Source organism: Simochromis diagramma, unplaced genomic scaffold, assembly GCF_900408965.1.
Source record: "Simochromis diagramma unplaced genomic scaffold, fSimDia1.1 OVJJ01000705.1, whole genome shotgun sequence".
Classification (NCBI taxonomy): domain Eukaryota; kingdom Metazoa; phylum Chordata; class Actinopteri; order Cichliformes; family Cichlidae; genus Simochromis; species Simochromis diagramma.
The window spans coordinates 2465969-2490364 of NW_024387448.1; the positions used below are offsets into that span (position 1 = coordinate 2465969).

General features: G+C 40.6%; 1 protein-coding gene across 4 annotated transcripts; it reads left to right on the forward strand.

Moving 5' to 3' along the window:
* Nucleotides 1-5970: 5970 nt before the first annotated feature.
* LOC120722660 (carbohydrate sulfotransferase 11-like) lies at nucleotides 5971-24199 on the forward strand. 4 transcript variants are annotated; one of them, XM_040013728.1, is made up of 4 exons: nucleotides 5971-6546; nucleotides 20599-20678; nucleotides 21069-21233; nucleotides 21355-24199. In XM_040013728.1, the coding sequence occupies exons 1-4, from the start codon at nucleotides 6453-6455 to the stop codon at nucleotides 22033-22035; spliced, it is 1020 nt and encodes a 339-aa protein (XP_039869662.1). In that variant the 5' UTR covers nucleotides 5971-6452; the 3' UTR covers nucleotides 22036-24199. The 4 variants fall into 4 exon arrangements, with proteins under 4 accessions (XP_039869662.1, XP_039869664.1, XP_039869663.1 ...); XM_040013730.1 differs by having other exon boundaries at nucleotides 5973-6546; nucleotides 21072-21233; XM_040013729.1 differs by having other exon boundaries at nucleotides 5974-6546; nucleotides 20602-20678.
* Nucleotides 24200-24396: the final 197 nt, after the last annotated feature.

Sequence of the window (24396 nt, forward strand, 5' to 3'; positions counted from 1 at the left end):
CCTTAAAGTGCTTTACAATTCCATTATTTACTCACTCTCACATTCACACACTGGTGGAGGCAAGGTACAGTTGTAGCCACAGCTGCCCTGGGGCAGACTGATGCGAGGCTGCCATATTGTGCCATCAGCCCCTCTGGCCATCATCCGGTAGGCAGTAGGTGAAGTGTCTTGCCCAAGGACACAATGACCAAGACAAACAGAGCTGGGGATTGAACCTTCCGGTTACAAGATGAGCTTCCCAACCCCCTGAACCACGGTCACCCACACCATCAATGTTTCTGCCATATTTACTGGAAATCCCTTTCTTGGACCTCTTTTTTTAAGCTCCCATTACAAAGTATTTCTGAAACAAAACAGTATAGAAGGAAAATAAAGTAGTAGAAACAACAATCTCATTTGGACTAAGTATCAACTAACATTTTACCAGAGATGCATGGACAGCAGACAGTATGTAGTGCTGTATGGCAGCTCTACAAAATGCTCTCTTTGCCTTTCTCACTAATGTGGTTTGCTGCAGTATATCTGCTGCTATGAAACAAGCTGATAATATGTATTTGGTATATTACAGGCTCAGTTTGAAACACTCACTCAAAATCATGTAGTGGAAAATGTGCCTTCATGTTGTGCAGCGCCCTGTTATTGTCTTTCAGTTTTAGAGTGCATGGCTCTACACTAGGCCGAATCATCCCAGCCCATCCCTGCACCGCAAACAGAAAACCACACGGAGATCAAAGCAATGGTAATGATGCTAAGGGCATGTTAGAAGGACAACTGCAAACGTTTACTTTCCTCAAGTCCCATCAGTCACTAATTAAATCAATTTATTTTAGGACTGAGATTCCTTCCAGCCTGCATTCATTTACCTGCAATCAGTGCACCCCAAACACAAAATCACCAAAAATCCAGACTTTCATTTCAGCCTGCTTGTTATTGAGACATTCACAAAGCCAAATGTGTTCACAGAGAATTATATGATAAGAGGGGAGAATGGAAGGCTTTCCTCGACACAGACTGTACATATTAACACAGTCAGCCCTTCTATTCATCAGTTTTGTTGCATGTTGAAAATATAATTGCTATTTGTTTAGATATGTGTAGCTTGTGGGCGATGCACACATGCACATGCAGGTTTATGTTGTTGTTTCTGAGTGTAGACAGGATTGGAGAACATCTTTCTGACCATCAGTGCTCACATGTTATGATACTATAACTGTCTCCTCCCTGGATGTGTCTTCTGTCACGTTTTCATTCTTTCCTGTGGGACAGTTGCCCCTCTCCCTCTCTTTTTCTATTTAATTTCCATGTTATCTCTCTCCCTTATTTCAGTTTTGGCTAACGTATGTAAAAGTTATATATTTGGCTTCTCAGATGGAGTGCAGGATTTACAGAAGAACGAAAAACTGTTTATCATCAGATCCTGACAAATCACAGTTCTGAAGTTACACAGTAATCGTGTCACCTGATCGTGAGTCCCATTAGATTATTGCAAACAGATTATATATTACAGATCAGAGAGAAGAAAGAAAGAAACACATTCAAGAGATTTGCGCAGTTGCAGAGCTGTATGCCTGCACTTGTGTTCATTATGGATCGATTTCTGATTAAAAATGAATACTGCAAATCCATCGTCTCACTTTGGTTTTTGCATTGTTGCTATCCTTTGACGATCTGAAAAGAAAACTCCTGCAATTGTATGTCTAATGAGTACAGCTGCAAAAATAAGCGTCCATGCGCCAGATTTACTGACCCCATCCTGGCTTTAAAGACCTACGTTTGGGGTTTCAAGAAGGGGCGCAGCATCAGTTTTTCTACAGAAAGTGGTGGGAACAGGTTTGACTGCATGTGTGTTTGTTTGTTTCCCCTTCATGGCACCAGATTTTGGGGGAGAATATTTAAACGAATCACATAAAGATTTGAAGCTTGCAATTTAATGTTAAATTTAACACACAAATAAAGCACAGAAAAGCTGAGAGTGCAGCGCCAAATCTTTGACTCAGTGACTCCTCATGCTGAGTGCGCACATACACAAGAACCATTCAGCTGCTCCCTTATTTACAAGGGCTCGACACAGCTGGTAGCTCCGCATGTTTTGATTTGGCTGACTTTTACACCAGACGCCCTTCCTGCAATCCCCAAAGGATTTGTGTCAACTTCCAACCGGGTATCAACCCGGGAATCTTTCACTTGTCCTGTAAATGTGCAAACCTACACTGTTTGATTTGTGTTTGATTCTCGAAATATAACATTTGACTTTAATAAGTATCTCCAATCTCATGCAGACCATAAAAAAACCCCAGAGCGATTGATGCCAGTGACTCTGTAACAGTATCTTCATTAGCTCACGTTCATCTTTAGTTCTGACAGTAAATCATGTTTTCTGTTCTGCACGTCGTCCAGGTCCACTGTTATAGACAGAGTTCAGGCTTATATGGTGGGATAGTTTTCAATAATCTGGCTGTCCTCTGAATAAATCTTATACTCCACCTCAGTCTCAGTCCTCAGGACCTCACACATAGTGTCCAGCGGCTTCTGTCAAAAGACTTCCTCCATCCATCTAACCAATCCAAGGTAGTTCACCCTTAAATAAACCTCATATTGATTCTTCTTCAGCCACTTCCTGTTTGTTTCTTAACTGGTGCACTCCAGAGTACCTAGAGAAACCCACTCCAGGAATCTTCTTGCTCTGTGCATGCTAACTACCCCACTACCATGTCATCCTATTACAGATCTCTTGCCTGTCTCAGTGCAAGGGGTTACACAGCGTGAGAAATGGATCTGAACAGATTTGGGTTAAATTTGACCGAGAATAGCATTAATTTATAGTTTTCAGTTAAGTGACCAACTTGCTGCCCTTGCAGGCAAAACACTTACTCCTTCATAACAGCAAATAGTAGATAGTGGGCAGGACTGCAGAACAAAAGTGTTGTTTCTTTCGCCTGTCTGGAGCCAAGAGTATTTGGATAATTTGTCCATGGAGGAAAAATGAAGATATGAAGAGAAACTGGGAATTTTGTGGCTTTGGGATCTAAATTCTACCCCAGCAGCTTTATTTAAATTCCTAAAAGTGCCAACTTCTCTCCCAGAACAGATGTTGGTGCGATACTCTACTCCCATCTGGCAGCAATAAATGAACATAAGTTGGTTAGTGCATCTGAGAGGTCAGCAACTATCTGGCATTATTGCTAAATTTAAACTCAAAGACATGCAAAGTATGGCTGGAGGGCAAAGGACCCTGCTACTGTTTTTGCCCTCCAGCTGGGCGTGTCCCACGAACTCTGACTTCATGTGAAAACTATGGATTGTAGTATCTCTAGAACAGCATACATGGTTGTGTGTGTGTGTGTGTGTGTGTGTGTGTGTGTGTGTGTGTGTGTGTGTGTGTGTGTGTGTGTGTGTGTGTGTGTAATTTGAATCACTTTAGGACAAGTAATCAAATTTCAGGTTTACAAATTGCATTAGGGTATTTTTGCTGGTGTCAAATGTCAAAACAAAATTTTACATGAACACAAGGTTTGGTAAATATTGCTTTAAATATCATGATGACAGCTTTGACTGCTCTTTTTGGAATCAATTCCAGCAATAAATGCAGTGTGAAATTACATATCATTAGTCAAACCTGTGTTTGACAAGTCAAAATATCTCCAGTGAAAGTAATTTTTTGCTCTTCATAAAGGAAAAGTTTTGGAACCTAAGCTAATTTGGTTTTCAATAGTTAAATGAATACACTGACATAACTCCCATACTGTAAATAAAGATTAGTTAGATTTAGAGCTTAATCACATGTACAACAAATAAAATAAAGACCTGCAAGGCAAATTCAGTATTTTAATACATTTAAACCTGGCCTGCAAATTACATTACATCAGACTCTAAATTCATTTTTGTCCTCCTGATCATAGCTGTGGCCTTCACAGCATCAGTGCAAATACCAAAATAAGCAGATGGACACATCTTCATAGCATCTGCAGGCTATAAAGCTAGCTAACATGCAGTGCAATAGCCTTTATTCAGAACTTAAACCAACATGCTTTTGTGTATTTAAAAAAAAAAAAAAATCATTAATATGTTCGAAATTAAAACTCTGTATCCTCTTAAAAATTGGTAATTAGTTGTTTCACCTGTTTTCATGCTCATTACTTGAAGTTGGCTTACTACGGCTTTATTTGCAAAAACATAAACAAAAGCATTTAGTGTAGTTACACACTGTTTATGACAATAAGTTGCCTGAAATGTTTGATTGACGGATATCTGCTATGCAAATCTGCAGGTGTGCAGATATGTGTCTATAGCGATTATAAGTGGTGTGTCAGCTGAACTGAACTGAACTCAAGTCAGGTAATAGAGCCAGAAGAATAGAGGCATGAGCACGTCTTTTCTCTATCCTGAATACAGTCAAACGATGGGTCTCTGCTTTCTGAAGAAAAGTAAAGAAATATTGCCACTGCGGTTATTAGTAGCAAATATGTGAGAGACTCTACGCTGTGTGGTAACACTTGCAGGAAAACAAATTTCTCCATACATGACCACAAACAATAGATTGAAGTTTTAAAGATTAAATTAGAGAATGATAAAGGTGTTCTAGACGTGTTCCTCAGGCTAACTAAAAAAGCTCTGGCTGTAAGCAGCAGACATTTACCACAGTACTAGTTAGTGGGCTGGTGATGAAACTCTACTCCAAGCCTCGTGGGTGGTCAGCAAACCATGAATCGGGGAGAGTTGAGTGGTAAAAGCTAACATTGACCCCAAACAACCACATAATCTGCCAAACCATTCTTAACTATGCCTCTCTCATTCTCAAGTCTCAGATCTCTCTCAAGTGTTTCCAAGAAACCCAAGAGGCGCTGCACATTGTAGGCCTAATGATGGGCATGTGGGTAATTACAGCATTCTCAAATGTGGCAGCACGAGTGGTTATACTGCTCACACACCGACCTGGCACCTCCTCACTGTCTCAGTGTCTGCCACGTCTTTAGCCTTTGTTCGGGCTGGGTCCTGCCATAGATGTGTGCTGTTTGGACTACTAAGGTACACTGCTGTGCTCTTTTTTTGTGTACATCGGCCTTTTATCTTGTTCAGGAATGAAAATGAGCGTTCTTTAGGGATGCTTTTGATAAAAATCTGTTTCGTTTAGTGGACTCAAGCCCAGTTTCTATTTTCTCTTTTGATGATTTTATCTCCATTCTCTAGGTAACTAACTTAAAATATATCCACTGTAAAACATGTAACACTCAACACACTGTACATGACATTTGAAGCAGTACTAGAACTCAGTAACTTCCCCGAGGCCTGACAGTTAAAAAGTATGTGTATGTTCAGAAGGGAAGTTTAACTAGAGTGTGAAAAAAAAAAACCTGGTGCAAAAATTGCAATTTATGGAACTCTAGATATTCAAATCTTGAGGTTCAAGAAGAGGATTAAAAAAAAGAAATAATTACAAGGAAGTTAATAACGCATTCATGTATTCCATGTATTTTTAATACATGAGTTGTTATTCCTGGTGAAGTGATGGCAAAATACAACTCAGCCTCTTCACTATGTGTTTTGTATGTTTATTAAATCTGAGCATTTACGTATTCTTTTATTTATGTAAGTTTAGTGATTTTTTATTTTGCTAAAAAAAGCCATTGAAGCTTTACTTGTTTTATCCAAATACTTCATTGAACTGTTGCCATTTATACACTAGTTGTAGTCAAAGACAGGACATGCCATGGCTGTAGTGCGATGTTGCCTTCAAATGCTGGTCGTAAGCCGAATAGAAACATTCTGCTAATTAAAAAAGTATGTGTTTAATGCGACTGTACTTTTTTCTGCCTGCCTTTTTTTTTTTTTTTTTACAACAGTGGGATGACACTTCTTCCTTTTCATACAATACACAATACTGGGACAAGTATAACTACATTACATTGACTCAAAAAACCTCATCATGACCAAATTGTCCTGTTGTCCCTGAATGCAGCATTGATGTGGGAGAGTACGCGTGAGGAGAAGGGGGGTGTGACGTCATGGCAAGGGTGCCCGGTCTCCAGTTTGGCGGAGGAGAAGTTTGTGTAGCTTCGACAAACTCTACACACCACAGGCGGGGGTAGCAAATAGAGCTAAGAAGAAACAGGACTGTTAATAACTTTTGGGGGGACTGTAATATCAACATGACATTATTTCCAATGTTATCTAAAGTGCCATTATAATTAATATTGTTGTTCTTGTTGGGTTTTTTTTTTTTTTTTAAAGTAGCGACCAGAGCGAAGTGGATTTATATCCTTGACGTTACAATTAACGGCTTTATTACTGCGCTGTTGTTTCTCTCTGGTTGGGCGTTTGCTTCCCGTAATTAATGAATAGGTCCATATCGCTTTCAAGTGTCTCGTATCTGCCATCGGGCGGTCTCGCATGAACTGCGTAGAGGCAGCGAAGAGGGGGGGTCGGAGGCTCCGTCAGCAGAGCCGGGCTTCAGGATGAAGATGCCTCGGGGAGGACGCCTGTTTCTGGCGACGTGCCTCGGCTCGCTGTTCGTTCTCGTGCTGTACTTTCAGAGCATCACTAAACCAGGTAAGCCCACGCATATATATTCCACTCACTGGGGAAACAGTGCTACACTCACGCTATTGGGGTACTATTTAACGAACATTTTTTAAAAATGTATTTAAATACGGCAAATAAAACTGTGTTCGATATATTGTGTGGTTATCACAAGGAAGGAGAAAGCAGAGGGTCCGCACTTTATTGACGTTAGCTAAGCTAGCTCTTCTTCTCATTCGCTGTCGTGGAAAATACACGCTGGTGTAACGAGTGAAAGAAACTACAGATAATTAGGCACACACACTGGATTTAAGGTTTTAGGGCAAGTGAATGACTAATTAATAGCGAGGAAAATACAAGTTATAAAGCTCTTCGTGCTTTTTGGTCTTGTGGTCTTGCTAGAGTCTGCATCCTTGGCAGGCAATTTTGCAAAACTGTGAAGTTTTAACGGTGGCATAATGAAACGTGAATAAGCTCACATGGAAAAGGTGTAAGGGTTTGAAAGCCCCCTGCCTTTGGAGAGACAGACCCCCCCCTACACACACATACATACATACATACACACACATATTCCTCCACCGTGACTCTCCTCTCCTCCTTTTACCTCTACTCTCCCCTGCCTTTGTTTGCTGGGCAGCACAGAGAAAAAGGACTGCAGACATCCAGGGTGAGGAGTAGGGGGGTGAAAGAGATGTCCAGATGATGGATTTGTGCCTTGCCATGCATACTGAAGTGAAGCAGCACACGCGCTTAGAGAAGAGGAAGAACAAATATTTAAATTGGTTTGTCAAGGAGAGAAAAAGCAGCAGAGCACAGAAACCAGACAAATCAGCTGTAAGCGATATTTTTGTGCAAGAGGATTTTCCATCAGTCGGTGTGGGGATTTTTTGTTTTTTGTTTTTGTTGAACAGTATCCAGGGTAACACTGCAGGTATTAAGGAAATGGCAAAAAAAATAATCACATGTGCACCCCCCTGAATATCAAAAAACACACACCTGAAACAAAAAACAAAAAAGCTTGAAATCACATTTTATGGCTTTCAGTAGCAGACACACAGACCACATGTTGCCAACTCCACAAGCAGCACACTAAAGCACTTTCATTGACCTCCCCCTTCCATCTACAGATTATATACCCTTACTGGTTGACCCATTGAGGCTTGGCTGCATTAGAACCCGCTAGTAGCAAATGAAAACCACATGAAAAGCAGGTTAGAGCCACAATAAAGAAGACTAATTAACTGGATGTCAGCAGAACATCTACTGAGCGTGAATTTAAAAACCGAGATCCAAGCGTTGTTTAATTTACCTTTTTCTGAAATGAAACAGGGCACAATCTTTAGCATCTTTAGATACTTTTCAGCCTACTCCCTTTAGATATTCATAAGGTATTGCATTTTTCCATAGTTCAGATCTGTGGTTCTATCCAGAACTCGTTCCATAAGCCCTGGTGTCACGAAGGATTTTGTGATGAGTAACCTTAAAGAACTGTTTTTCCTGCAGATGCTTAAGTAGAGAAAAAAATGGATTTAAGACCTGAAAACGTGATGATTAACACAAATGTTGCAGACAGTTAATAGGATTTCCATTGTGGCTTTGGTGCAGTTACACTGACCATAAAGTCGTATGTCATGGTGTCCTGGATCATCCCCGTGATTTCTGACAGATCAGTTAATAGTTTTATCTTTGTGCTGGTTTCCATTTCAGTTCCTTGTCTGTGTATAGTTGTTTTTTTGTTTCAGTATGTGCTTGGTCTCCCTTTCAGTGTACAGCGTATCCCTGTTAAAAATGAAGGTTAGTTCCCTATAGGGATTTTCCACTGGTACCTTCTCGGCTTGACATAAAGCAGCTCAACTCAACATTTTCCATTACTATCAAGTACCACCTAATGTGTGTGTGTGTTGTTGTTATAGCAACATGGTCAAAATACCAGTGATGTCATTTGTATGTGACACGAATGCCAAAACAATGGAGGACGTCCAGGTGAAGGTACCTGCTGCTCATTGGTGGCTTTTTGTCAGACTTTGATTTTTGTGAAGGACATGCCCTCATCATCACTGACTTTAATCATTGATTGAGACTAGCTAATCAGTGGCACGCATTCTGTTGACGTCACATTTTCATATCTGCTCAGATCACTTGGATCCCCAGTTGAGCACTACTAACAAAGTGCCTGGTACCAGGTACTACCAGCTCATGGAAAATGCTTAAAAGTTGAGTCGCGTCGAGTTAAGCTGACCTCAGCCAACCCTTCTTTCCTTAGTTCCCCCCCCCCCACCTTGTTGCCTTGAATAAGTTTACCTGTGCCTTACTGTCCTCAGTTGTGTAAGTGTTTAGTCTGCGTTAGGTTATCATCGTACTTCTTCTTTTTAAGTTTCTCTACTTGTGAATGTAGAGTTTTTTTGACAACGTCATGGTTACAAAAATCTGGACTTCAGATGTGTAGCAGCGGGTTGGGAAACAGCTTATATATGTTAGCAGCTTTGCCCCGTAGTTAATTTGCATTGTTTCAAAGTTGTTCTGTTTTGTGACTTAATAATATGTATCGAAGAACAGATTTATTGGGAGTTCAACTGTGTGAAAATGTTGGATAATTGAGGTAAGACAGCAGAAGAAACACAAACAATTGTAAACAGCTAACAGAAAGCTAACTGAGTTTATCTGTACTGAAGCACAAGCACAAAGTAACATACACCCAGTACTAGGGTTTATAAGAATCAGTACTCATGTATTAATAGTAATTTGATACTAAAATGAATATTCAATTACGATATTAAATTGCAAACACAGCAGGCAGACTTGCACATGGCTTCTTTTTTCATTAACAGCTGAAGTAATTAACGTTCATGTACTGCAGGGGGAATTTAGAGAGGTAAAGCTTCCATTTTAGCAGGTTAAGCAAGCTTAACCTAGCCACACGTTAACATTAGCAGTTTATTAGCAATTACCTGTTAGCCACATTAGCCATCTGTTATCATTAAAGTAGGGGCTAGCAGTGTGTGAGTCGCAGATAGGATATTGAGCAGTGGCAGATATACTGGCCAGCCACTTGGCTGTTTGGGAGCAATAGAGTTCTGAGTGTGGAGAACTAATCCGAGCAAATAAAGAGTGAAATTGAGAATAGAGCAGTAGAATCTGATGGTTTCAGGTTTGAAGAGCAGAGCTGAGGATGTAAAGAGCTGAAAACTGAGGTTGAGCAGTGTGAACGCTGGATGTGGACAAAATGATAAACTTTAACTCTTCTGTTTTTACAATAATTTCTTTGAATTTATTTATTATTTTGTTGTAGCCAGCTATGACGTCAATTTTAAAATGCAGGTAGTGAGCGGTTCAGCCTTTTACAGTATGCGCTATGTTTTATTTTATTTTTTTTAAGCTTCTTCGTTTTAACATTGCTAATTCCATAATTAATCAAAGGTTCATTTGTAACTTGTCTATAATGCTCTTCTTCTCCAGTCAAAAAACCTATTTAGATGTGTTAATACATTTTACACTAGTGGTAGGCGGATCGATCCAAATATCGATTTTTATAGACACCAAGTCGTCATCGGTATCGGATCGTTACTAGCCTGGTGAGATTGATTCTTTAAGTTCTGCTCTTATTTGCAATGCTGTGCTTTCGGCAAAGACGAAACAGCCTGGTCGCCGGACTCACCGCTCCTGTGTCAGCGCAGGAGCGGCTGTGAGGAACCTTGGGGTCACTTTTATTAAAGTATTTGGGATATTTGCTACAGCTGTGTAAAATACAATGCAGGTGCTTTTCTTTGTCCAGGTTTTATTTGTTTGATTTTTGAAAGTTCCTGAAAAGATGCAGTTTGTCTGGCTGTTTGACATGTTACATTCTGAAATGGTAGCTGCTGTGTGATACCTTGGAATGAATTCTTTTGCAGAAATAAATCAATAAATCACCAATAATAGAGCAAAAGTGGGATGTCAGTCAGGAAACAAACCACACAACCAACAAGGAGCTTCTGTATTTAGCCTCACTATTTTTGCGTTTTCCCTTCGTTTTTGGAGCAGCTGATAACAGCACAGCTCTGAAAACACTTGCAGGCATGCGTTTTAACATGAGACAATATGCCATCGATTATTATATAGATTATAGTTTTTAGTTGTAATGGTATATGATAACGATAATGGTATATGATTATAGACTTTCAACTTGTTTTCAGCTGGTTCTAAACAAAATTCTGGACCATAGCCACAGGAAATGCATTTACACACCAGGAGCATTTAACACACATTTTGACGAGATACTTAGTCTTAGATAGTCTTTCTTGTATTTGACATCTGGATGTCCCCATCTGATTGTGATATCAGTGACAACAATGTGATCGGCTAGTAGAGCAGGGCGATATCACCAAAAATATTTATCACGATATACATTTGAAAATTTGCGATAACGATATAACTGACGATATAATTGACACTAGACAAAATACTTTACAATCCACAACTTTATTAGTACAAAAAAAACCCCCATCAATGTATTTCACTTAAACAAGCAGCTGTTTTTTATGTGCATTAAAGTTATATAAAAATTTAACAGTGCAAATGCAAATTCCTTGCTGACAGTTTAACCAAAAGGCATTTCCAGTGGAAATTGGCCGACATATCATCAGCATAACCATGTATAATATCCACAAAACTTAAAAAGAGGTTATACACACACAATACGGTAATATTATGTTGAAGCACAGTACGTATCACTCCGCGAGGCTCCTGCCTGCGATAGCCGTAATGCTCCAACAATCCATCAAGCGGTGCGGCTTCGTAGCTTAGCAAAGTCGTACTAAAACATTTGACAGATTTCGAGCGCCGTGTACCACATAAAATCGGATTATAAGGGGCACTGTCGATTTTCAGAAAAATCAAAGAATTGATTTTAAGTGTGCCGTATTTTCCAAAAAACACGGTAATAACGACGGCCCGCTAGCATGCTCTACCAAAAATAGTGCTTTGTTGTGTATCTGATGGACGAAAGCTAAACCAGTTCCACACCACTGAAGTTGCAGCATTTTTACAAACCAATTCTGGTTCATCTGTTTCATTCAACGATCCACTTTCGCTCTTCTCATCCTCTGTCGCCGCCATGCTTTTTCCGCCGTGTGCGTATGAAAACAAAGGTACTGCGCATGCACGTTTTACCCATATTCTATCGCAATATTTAATTTTCTTATTGTTGCCCAACATTATTCACCGGTATTACCGTGAACGGTATGATATGGCCCAGCCCCATCGGCTAGTGACAAGATGATCGGATGGAGCACAGCGGCACCCATCAGCAGCGGCGTGCCTAAATTAGCTGGGGAGTTGTCTTAGCCTGTAGGAAGCTAACAGCAAAGTTTCATTTTGGAGGAATTTCTCTCTGACTTGATCACCAGGTTCTGTTTGCTGAAGTGTTTAATTTAACCAAAAACTGAGATCAAATGAATTCTGATAATGATGCTTGATCTTGATGGTCTCACTATTCTTATGTTGTTTGTTTGCAGGTTTTTAGTTTGCTTACATAACCTGTTGCCACCAACTTAACTAACATTGTTTCACTACATCTGTCTCTGTGAGGTCCCCTCCACATGTGGCATGTGTGAGAGGAGAGGTGAAATGAGGTGTACTCAGAACAAAGGAAAAAAACAAGATGAAAAAAGAAAATGAAAGTAAAAGGCAGCCAGTCTAACAGAGTTGCAAAAAGACTATTTGTAATATATTTGTTGTTGTCCTTTTGTCATTTATTATCTTATTAATAAATTCAAGTTCCAGAAATTGATGCTGTCGGATTTATTTGCTTTTCTAGTTTTATTAAGTTAGGAAATTAATTTTTAAGTCGAGTCTGATGCTGCCTTACACACAAAAGACTGATTCATTTATCATAGCAAAAGGCAGATACATTTGTTACCTTAAGCCAAGGTTATCATATCAAACCAAAGCTGGATCTGGATGGTGCCCTAATAAAACCAAGACTTACAAGTGACAGACTTCCTTGTGGGAGTAACCAGGTCTTAGCTGCAGTGGAAATCATTTCCAATAATAGAGTGTGACTGTTGGTGAAGGATTGGGTAATCAGTGTCAAACAGTGTGGACAGTTGTGTGTGGTTGGTGTTACTTCACTGTGGTGTTTTCGTCACATTCACAGCCTTTTGAATTCTGTAACACTTTGCCATCCCAGTACAAAAATAATACTTGATCTCTACAGCTGCATACAAGATTATTGGCAGGTCTGAGCGATATGGATAAAAGTCATCTTTTTTTTTTTGTCATTTCAGTCAGTACTATACATTTGTATCATGATGAAGATTGAATCACTAAAACCACTACATCTGACAAACCTGAAGCTTCATTTTTGACTCCTAAGTGGGATTAGGAAAATATAAGGTGAATCTTGGTTTAAATATTTTCTATCAGAAGCTGAACATGATAAATGTACTATAACACTGGACAAGAAAATGTAAATAAATACCATGGGTACGTATAATGAACTAAAATCTAAATTTTGGCAAATTCTGGCAAAAACTTAAATTATTACAAAAACTGCCTGTGAACTGCTGTCAAACTGTTTTAAATTGTTGGGAAATAATCCCACAAATTAAAAAACATTGATAATTTTCTGCAGTATCCTCAGGACAATTTCCATAAGGTGAACATAAACCAAAGTGACATATTTGCTGAATTCTCCATGGGAGAATCTACTGAGGGCTCATGAAAGGCAGTATAGTCTCAGTGAAGTGGCCCACTGACCCACTCATGCATGGGTCAGTTGTGTGACTTGTACATTATCTAAACACTCAAAGTCCTCATCAGGTTCCTTTTGAGCCCGCTGTAATGCCTGGGTGTAATGTTCGATAACACTATGGCTAGAGTTTTCGTTCACATTTTCGGTTGTTATTTTGTCTTTTGTCTCGCTCACACTCCTGATGAACCAGTATGCAGCAGCCCAAACATTAGCACGTGTGCTGCTGCCGACTGCTCCTCCAGTGCTCTGTCTTGTGTTTGTCAACCCAAAGACTTATTTCCAACTCTGTTCCAACCACATGACTCAAGAAAGTACAGTACAGTAGTCCCAGCAGCGACAGGAAGCATGGTGCATATAATTGTTGTGGTTCTATTGTCTGACTTCCTAAAACAACACCCTCGGTTTGGAGTTTAAGAAAGTAACACAAAGTCCTGTCCAGAGTGGTCTTATGAACTCATTTACCCAAGCCATGTCATGTGTTATGCCATTAAATGCTCACTTAGTTAGGAATTTGACTGAAATGAGATTGTGATGTATATTACAAGAGGCTTAGTGTTGATGTTATGACTGACCCTTTGACATCAATGAATATATTGTGTGTCTAATTCTTGATCAGCAGTGAACTATGGTCAGGCAGTTTAGATTGACAACATACAGTGTCCATGCAACCACTGCAGGGGGATGCTTGGACAACCAGGTGATTAATGTGAAGGGACACAAAATTTAATATGATATAATTTTTAAAGAAAATAAGCAATATTTAAGATACTTACTCTAGATTGCATTGGGTTGGCCTCTAGTAAAACTGTTAGGAACCTTGGGGTCACTTTTAGAAACATCCTCTCTCAGAGTGATGCTTGTTCCTACATTCATTACTTTGCTATTGTTATCAGGTTGGTCTAAAAGTTTCTGAAAAAGCCTTCAGTTGATCCAGAATGGAGCAGTGAGAGTACAGACAGGGAGTAGAAAGAGATCATATATCTCATATTTCTTCTCTTCATTGACTCCCTGTTGAATCCAGAATTGAATTTGAAATACTTGTGCTAACATACACGGTCTGGAATATCACTCAGTGAGCAATCTCACCAAGATCTGTTAGGCAGAGGAAGTCTATATTCATCATTCCACTTTAAAGTGTGAACAGTAAATTGGTTTGATTGGTTCCAGAAGCAACATTACCATTCCCACTTACATTTTACTGTTAGCTCTCCCCCAAAAGTCAAACAAAAAGATTTGTGACACTGTTGAAATTTCCCTGACATAACCTGTTTCCACCCGGTCTTTTTGATCAAACACATCACTGTTTGTACAAAAATAGATTTGAGTCTTTTGCCACTCGTTCTTCTTTCATGTGGCTGCTCTGACCCAGCTGAGCTGCCTCAGTATCACTATGCGAGTGTCCTTTGAGCATCTAAACGTGTGTGTTGTCAAACCAGGAGCACATGTGTCACCTTTAAAAGTGCTTTTAACTGCTTCTGTGGATGCACTAATTTAAAAGGTTTTGTGCTCTTTCAGTTTGACACAGGAAACCATTTTCTTTCATCAGCGTAAAATTTACAGTTTGGTCCAATTAAAAGATGCAAAGCATCATTTTGTGTGGCCAAGTCAGTCGTCCTGCCATAGTTAATATAGGGTTTTGATTTTTGTCATGGGATTTGCTAGAATCATCATTTCTGAACATGAATATTTTCTCCGTTCACGGTGCTGTTTGCTCTGTGTTCACCCTCGCCAGTTTTATTCCACTTCATTTGCTGGACAGCTGTATGCAACTTTGCCTGCTGTAGGGTGGTAAAGCCTCTGTGTCTGTGTTCCCTAGCTATGGGAAACAATAGCAAACTGTCTGCTCAACAGTGATGTGCCCGTGGCATCTGAACAATATGAGCTGTTCTGATTTACGTTTTAAGTCTGGAGTGGACTGTTATAGCTGCCACCACACACAGGAAACTGAATTCACCGAATGTGAAAAAGCAAACTGTCAGCCATGAATGACAGAGTTTTGAAGGCTGTTTTGACAGCCATCATTGATGCTCCACACAGGCCGAATCCTCTCTCGGTCTTGTGACAGTGATGGATTCCACATCAAAGCTCTAAACAGCATCATCAGGGCCCACTCTGTCATCTCACCCATGCACAGACTGTGGGGATTGTTTTTCACCTAAACTTATTGTAGACAACCACTGTAAACCTTTGTCACTAAACACATATACAGACACAATCTTTGCATATCTATTCATACATGTAGCTTAATCCAATAAACTAAGTACACTCTTCATTTGCATGTGTGCACACCGCCACTTATCACTAGCCACTGACACTGATAACAGTGCAGCTGCTGTGACGCAACAAGTGATGTCTTTAAGGTCTCCAAAATAGCCAACAGCTCATTAGAGAGCACATCACACCATGTGCTACACCTGTTGGCAGTTTGTGCTGTGTTATTATTGTAATGTAAAAGGTGTTAATATGGTTAATAAGGCTAGTGTCTTAAGTACATAAAGATGAAGTTATTTATAGTCAGCTTAAACTGCATTGGTGCCATGTTTTTAGCTTTTTAGCGCTGATGTGTTTGTAACATTTAGATCTGTGTAAGAGACCGGAGTGCACTGGTCATATTGCAGAGGTTCACACAGGATTGGATTCTGTTTGTGGCAGCAGTGCGTGTACCCAAACCTTAAATTGTGTTTTTTATGAACTGTTCGAGTTCATAAAAAACACAATGTCATCTTAGCGTCTGAACATTTTCTCAACAGTTGCATCAGGAGACAGAAAATTAGTTCAAACTGGAGCTGTACTGAAGTATGCCTCACTTTATCTGACATGTTTTACACAACTGTGCTGCTCTGTAATTATGAATCAGACGTGTTCAGCTTCTTCTTGTGTAAGAATACTGACAAAGCCGAGCTGACGGTTGCTGGAGTTGGATGTCGAACGATGTGAGGTTTCACTGAAATTACTGGAACGTAAAAAAGACTTTTGAATGAACCGTGCTGAAACACAGATGGGCAGAGGTGTAGAAACAATAAAGGCAGATGCATCGACAGACTGTTAGCTGCAGTGATGTCTCAGATAGATCAGTTCATTACATGCTACATGTTGTTTCAGAGAAGATAAATTTCAAGCGAACCTCAAGTCTGACATCAGATTTTTCAGGTTTTTCAGGTGAAAAAGGATGTGATGACTTACAGGAACTGGTTAGTCAGTGCATCTGCTGAATGTTTGTAAGAGGTGTGCAAGTAAAAGTAAGAAGAATAAGAGTAAAATGGAAAGCGGCTGCCAGCTCGCTAGTGTCACTTATTGTAAAACTACCAGATCTAGTTTGTGTAATCACCAACATCTGCAGTCTGTAGCACATGAATGTTGTGACACCGTGAATCGGGCTCTGCCTGGTGACACGTTAGTCTTGATAATGCTGTAGTCTTCCCTGCCTTTGTCAGGTGCTGGTGAGCCAGACTTTTATTTACTTCACATAAAATACATTACATTTCCTCTTTCTTACAGCTCATGGAAACTAATAAAGATAGGCCTTCTTTTGAAGTGCAATTAAGCTGAATTATACACCCATGCAGTACAAGTGATGCAGCATAATTTTCTGTGCCTTGTATGCATTATGATCATAGAGGTGAAGAGGTTTCCAAAAGAGGAAGCAGCTTCTTTGCCAGTAAAGCAGGGTTGTGATTTGCCTTTGTAGAGTGGGGACAAAACAGCCATTATTCCAAGTCCCACAAGGGCTTTTTGCATGTAATGAGACTGGGGCCTCTTCTGCTCCTCTTCAGCTATGGGTATGTTGTCACTTCCTGATATGAGAGGAAGTGGTGGTTTACTGGTGGAGTGTGATAGAACACTCTACACACACATACACATAAAAAAAGAAAAAAAGAAACTAAGCTTCACAATGATCAGAGCATAGTAACCACAGATGTATTCGTGGTCATGTGATGTATTATAAAATATCAGAAAAGTTGGCCTGATAGAGGAATTCGTGATTGAACAATTTAGAGCCATTTGTATTGGTAATACACACCAGTGGACCGTATACACCCATATTTAGAAGTTATGCAAGTAAAGTGTGTGTCATGTTGACTACAAACTTGACTTAGATATTGCAACTGTGCTTATCAGCTGCAAACCACAAAAACAAACTAATGTATTGAGGGAAATGATATTTTTTGGCTGCAGAGATAGCAGTGACCGGGGGTTTATCTGTTCACATCAATTTGGCAGTCAGTGAATATTAAGAGTCTGTCTTAATAATAGAAAAAGAAGAAAGAAACAAATGCGTCCTTGGCACAAAGAGGAAATAAATAACAGCCCGAGTCCTGTGTTTGACAGGCTGGTGAATAGATTTCTGGGATCCACAATGATTTATACAACATGTCACGATTATCCATCGAGTAGCTCTTTAAACATTACACACTGACTGACTGACTCACAGCCTGTAGCCCAGCTAAAAGTTTTATAATTTGATATTCAAATATCTGACATTTCCAGTTCTGCCATGATAGTGATACCTTGACTGTGGATATCTGCTAAGTGTGTTTTTCTGAGTAGATATGTGAGCAGTGATCTAATACTAGTGTTAAACTATAATAGCTATGCTCCTTGCTCTGAGACCAGTAATCATTCAGGTGTGTGTAAGGCAGCGTCAGAGTCCACTGAATGTTGATTGCCTAACATTTTTAAATAAATACAAAATTATTATAAAAAGGTGATCTAAAAAAAGTGATATAAAAGGTTATGTGTGTTTTATTAAAATAATAAAACACATATTAACATTATTTAACTGAGTTATTTGCTGTTGTCTCACTTCAGCACAGTGTGAAGTGGGTTTTTAGTTTCCACATCCACGAGTCCACTTGGGCTTGTGTGACATAAATTTCATCATCAGACAGTGACTGTGTCTGTGTCAGCAACAGAGTGTAGGCTTGAGAGTGCCTATTGCATACTATTGCCATTTATGGCCATGCTAGTTTCCCCTTTCCCTGCTTTCAGTCTCACTGAGTGCATCTCCTCAGACACTTGTGTCATGTATTGAGTGGAGCTGATGATCCAGTTGTTGACATTGGATTGTGGCCTATATTTGCCATTTCCTGAGCTTTCCTCGTGACTTTGGCATGGATAGAAAACCCAAACATTTCATGTCCATGTAGCGTTTATGCTCAAAACAGACAGTAAACTATTAACAAACCCTCCACAAGTGTCTCTTGACCTACTTTCCAGCTTCCTGAGGAAGTGTCCTGGGTTTGCTAAAGGCTTATCTGCTTAATAATTGTGGACCTGTGCTGTAGACTGAGGGCTCACATGCCTTATGTATTTTAATTAGAAATCTCTCGAAGTTGCCGTCTTATTTTAAAGCCTTAGTGTTTCACATCTACAGGATGCCACTTTGCAGTTAGTGTGACTTTTAGCCTGAGTGCTGACAAAAAACATCTTTACTGGTTTAGACAAAATCATATCAGAAATGACATGTTCTTTCTTTTGGCCTGGTGTGGATTTTCGTTATGTATCCAGTGAGTCCAGGAAGACTTGATGTCTATCTGTGCGTGTTGCTGATGATGTGGCACAGATTACCCAGAGGAAGTGGAGGATTTTGATGGTTCATGTGAGCTCACGCAGAGAGGCTGTGGCCCAGGCAGAGGTTGTGTCTCCACAGCCTCTGCCTGCCTTGAGCTGAGATACGCCGTCTTCTTGTTGTGTGAGTGCACATTACACATTTGCTCTGTCACCATTTGTTCTCCTTTTTGTGTTTGCTTCTTCCTCAAAATGGAAGGAAGCAGTTATGATTTACAGCTTTGTGTCAATCTGGAACATGTGACAGTGTTTTTGTCAGACCAGAATGCACAGCTGATGGGTTTTTAAACATTTCAGAACAGCAGGGGTTCAATTTTATTTGTTTGATGTAGTTCAGCAGAAAAGAAGAGACACAGTAGGAGGGAAATGGCCTCCGTCTCCATCTGGATTCCATACTTACAGCATAGCCATTCACCTTGCTGGTTAATATTCTTTCCATAAGATGGTATGGAGACACCCCTCCCCCCAAAATGCTAAACTGCATAAAGCACACTTGCCACATCTACTTACCTCTGTCTTACTCTGGCGTTGTGCCTGATATAAAGCAGCCCTCTGCATCATTTAGCCACATGTGCAAAACAAATTTCTGTTCTCACTTTAGTGCCATTAGCTGCAGACCTAAACACTAACACTGTGTTTGCAGGGAGGGGGTGTGGAGGGTGGCATAGAGGAATGGAAGAAGAAGACAGATGTGTTTACAGAGGCTGAAGAAGGAGGAAGGCCACAAGTATCTAGACTCTTGCAGATCGTCCAGTTCAGCCTAACATCATTCGCGTCCACAGCTAACTGTTGTGTGTGTTTGTGAGCAGGTAAAGGTCTTCTTAAAGCAAAGAGAGGCTAAAAGAGATGTGTTAATAATGTAGGTGTTGGAGTTTTATAGAATCTACAGTATAAATGAATGGTGGGAGATCACGTCATGACTGAACGGGACCAGCAGATGGGTGGAAAGTTGGCTCTGTCCGTAACTCCATTTGGACATCTTTACAGTGAAATTTAAACTTGTGCAAATATATGAGACGCTGTTTCTCATTAGTCACCTACATGCAGACTGAATTTTGAAAAAATAACAGTGAAGTGGTTACACTTAAATCAGTGGTTATGGATATATGACACACCATGCAGCAGACTTGCTGCAGAACAACTCTGATCCATCAGAATGAATGCAGGACCTCTGGAGGTGTCCTGTGGTGCAGAGCGGGTCCTGTGGGTTATGGGGCAGGACCTTCATGGATTGGGTTTGTTCCAGTGCATTTTTCAGAGCGGTGTATGGTGAGTTTGGAGTTTATAATCAAAGGCTTTGGCATTTTTTCTAGGCTTCATTGCTTATTTGGACAATTTTTGTTGCGTGGTGGAGCTAGGGGAGACCACAGCCTTGGGGAGTGTTAAGCAACATTAATGCACTTTTCAGTACTCATAGCCGTTAATGCTTTGAAGCGCTCACTGCTTTGTCCTCCTTTGTGACTCTGCAGAGGCAGAAATGAACGTCCTCCATTAAAATTCAGTCAGGAAATACTTTACTCAGATCACCCAAAAGAGAGCTTTCACAGGTTGTTTCCACATACACTTCTACACAGTCATTCTTTGTTTTGCACCCAAATGAGTTTCCCCAATGCTGAATATTATTTAGTGCAGGTTTAAGGCACCACTGAATTACTGTCACTTTTCAGACCTGGGAGCAGAGACACTCTGTGGAGTATGTGATCAGCGAGATGATCAGTTTTGTCCACTTCACGTCTCAGAGGTTTCAGTGTCCATTTTAGTAAAACACGTTTGTTGTTTAAAAGCAGAAGCTGGTTTGAAGGCTGTCACCAGACCAGGGAAAAGCAGGACAAGTCCACTGCAGACACTTTATAATGGAGACCAGGTGAGAACAATGGCACATATTGTCCCACCACACACACAATCGCACACACATAGTGTGACTTGAGGGCTACAGCTAGTAGGTAGCAAGTTTCACTTTCACTGTACAGACTGTACCAACTGCAACATCTAAAGCTCAGTACTTAACACACTGTAGTATTAAGCATAATGCAAAATGAACACTTAGGCTCAGGCTTTCAGTCTCTGACGAGATGCTGCATTTAGTTAAATCACTTTAAATTTGTATCAAGCTGCTTATTAACATTCAAACATTCAAAAATCCTTGAAGGAGTTAAACTCTGTACTGACAGCTGGCCTTCAGCAGTTTTTAAAAGGCTTTTGTTGAAAGTTATTTGTGCCTCTCTTTCTCTCTCTGCATCGTCCTCATCACAAGCAGCTGGAGCTGTTGGCAGCTCACAAGTCCCTCCAAGGCCGCAGGGAGCTGCTGGAGCAGGCATGTCTGAGCCACACGAGGAAGCGCCGCGTGCTCTCGCCCGAGGATCTCAAACACCTCATTGTTGACGACATGCACGGCCTTATTTACTGCTATGTACCCAAGGTTGGTAAGCACGTACAGATGAAATGAAAGAGGTTTGAGAGAATGTGAGCGGATTGGATGATGATAGAGGGAGACAGGTGCATGTTTTTATTTCACAGGTGTTTCCTTTTCTGACTTGCAGGTAGCCTGCACTAACTGGAAGCGTGTCCTCATGGTCCTCACCAGCGACGGCCGCTACACCGACCCCCTCGCCATCCCCGCTAATGAGGCCCACGTCGCAGGTAACCTCCGCACGCTTTCGGAGTTCTCGGTCGCGGAGATCAACCAGCGCCTTCGCAGCTACCTCAAGTTCATCTTTGTGCGGGAGCCCTTTGAGCGGCTGGTGTCAGCCTACAGAAACAAATTCACGCGCAGGTACAACACTGCCTTCCACAAACGCTACGGAACTAAAATCATCCGCCGGCACAGGCCCAACGCCAAGCCGGAAGCCCTCGAGAAAGGAGATGATGTGACTTTCCCTGAGTTTGTCCAGTATCTTGTGGACCCTCGAACGCAACGGGAGGAACCTTTCAACGAGCACTGGGAGCGGGTGCACTCCCTCTGCCACCCCTGCCTGATCCACTACGACGTGGTGGGGAAATACGAGACTCTGGAGCCCGATGCTCAGGCCGTGCTCAGATTGGCCGGAGTGGAGGGGATGCTTCAATTTCCAACGTCCGGCAAGACGACCAGGACAGACGGCCACATGGCGGGCCGTTACTTTAAGCACATCAGTCCTTTCTATCAGAAAAAACTGTTCAACCTGTATCGCATGGACTTCATGCTCTTCAACTACTCCACACCAGAGTATCTCAGGACTTGATGAGCATCACTTGTCCTTTCAGGCACTTTTGTGTCGCTCCCTGCCTCGGAGTGGTCCACCACAAGCAGACACTTGACACTGGGACTCTCCGAGGAAAACAGTTAACGGCTGTGGAGAGTGACTGGATTTTCTGGTTTCAGTAAGTGAAACTAAAAACTGCCTAAGAAGAAGACAGATGGTGTGTGTGCTGTGATCTACTGAGTGAGGATGGAGTTTGTCTTTAGCACAGCAGACTGCAGGTGACACATCATCTCTTTACAAACAGATCCTTTTTGTGTTTGTTGCAATTTCTTGCCAAAGTTTTGCTTCATCAAATTTAGCAAGCCTTGCTTTGACTTTAGTTTGAGTTTGAGAGCTGGTGAAATGTGCCTCATCAGCATTTTTCTGCAGCTCTCGCTACAGATTTATTTTCTTTGTTTTTGCATCTTCTGAGAGGTAGTGAGCCAGAAATGAAACTTGAGAGGAGCAGGTTCTCTTCTCACAGGTAAATGTGCTGACTGTGAAACTGAGCACAGTGTTGCCGTCTCTTAGGAAGGCCTTTATTTATGTCAGTATTTATTGTTTTGGAAAGCAAGGATGTCGGGCTCATTTTTTTTTCCCAGAGGAAATGATTTTCTTTTCTTAAAGAACAAAAAGCTTTTCGCTTTCAGAGTCAATATCTTTTTGCCGTGTCAGCTTTTGCACATTAACCGATGCTATAACAGAAAACCGTCAGAGCGTACCACATCAGCCTCCTGCTTTAAAACTGCACAAATCTCGCAGCTCTCGTTCACACCGGCTCCCACAGATCCCAGAGTGATTTCCAGTCGTAGACGCTCCCTCATTCCAGTAAAAGTGTGTTGCCGTCCCTCATCTATCGTGTGCCTGTATTTAGCTCTGAGCAGGTAGGCTGAACAAACAACCACATAGCTGTGGTCAGGGCTGCGTCCAGCCCAGGACTAGCCCTGGTCAGAGCTCCCCTTGTTGGGCTGTAGGCAAGCACACCAAGGTTTAATCCAACTACGGTCACCGAACAGGCCTCGTTCAGTAAATGTGATCAATACACTGTTTGACCTTCATTAACTCTTTGAAGACAAAATATGCATTTAAGATGGACTTGAAATATTTGCCAAAGATAAAAATAACTTGTTTAAAATTCATATTACCTCAGATATTTCCTTGCAAGCACTATAAGTGAGAGACAGTTTGTATCATACATATCTTTTTATATCCTAGCGTCCACTTAAATTATAGGAAGATTAGATTATGCTTTAAAAATAACTCCCAAAGGCATTTCAAGGTGCCTTTAACCAACAATAATTGGGCACAAGATAAGGGATTTGGATCTCTCTTAGCCGAATAAACTGAAATCAAACCAAACAGTGCTTTGATTCCTTACAATAATCTGAATATCTCAGTGCTACACAGTTTATCAAGATTAAGAGCTGGGATTACTTAGTCTTTGTAGATATTTGAGACATGATCTCAAAACAACAGATGGGAACGTTTCCATAAAAAACACACCCACGGTTTGCTCAGTGTACACTGAAGCTTTGGCTGTTTATTCTTATCTGCACATCCTTCTGTTTCGTTTATAAAGTATGTTTAATTTAGTCAGACACGTGCCAACCTTTCTTATTATTTTCCTGTAATTACGCTTTGAAAAGTGCAATATTAGTACGTGTTAAAAGTTGTGTCTTTATTCAAGCCTTAATTTTGTGCCATATTTTATTTTTCTATTCCAGCCATGGATTACAGGGTGTTCCTTTCCAATGCTTTCCTGCATAGCAGTTTGTAATTTAAGTCGTAATTTGTAAGAAGCTGCAACTTGGCAAAACCTGATTACACACTTTATTTTTTTCTTCTGTTTTATGATCTACTGCACAAAATGTATGTTTCACCTTTTAATTTAGAATCTGCTAAGTTTTCATCTCAGATGCCCTGACGCTGCTGTGTGGGACACAGCTAGCCAAAGAAACCATTTTCTGTAGAAATGTTCTTTGAGTCAGATCTTTGTCATGGTGAGTCATTGTGAAACGGCAAACAGAGCACAATCTGAAAGAATCTCTCATGCACTTGTGACACCAAGCTGTGAATCTGATAACTGAAGTGCACTTGCTGATGTGATAGTGAATGACTGGTTACCTTGAAGTTTTAAAAAAAATATAAACCCACAATGACAGCACTGTGTGTGTCTGCTTTATTATTATGACAGTTGTCCCATAGTTGAATGCCATTTGAACACAGCTGTGCAGAAACTGTATTTTGTGTGTTTTTTTTTGCAACTCGTGCAAAAATCACTGTTCGTGCATTCTTTACACTTTCAGCAGTAGGAATAGTAAAACTGCCCCAAACTTTAAAAACCATACACATGCTGGAGTA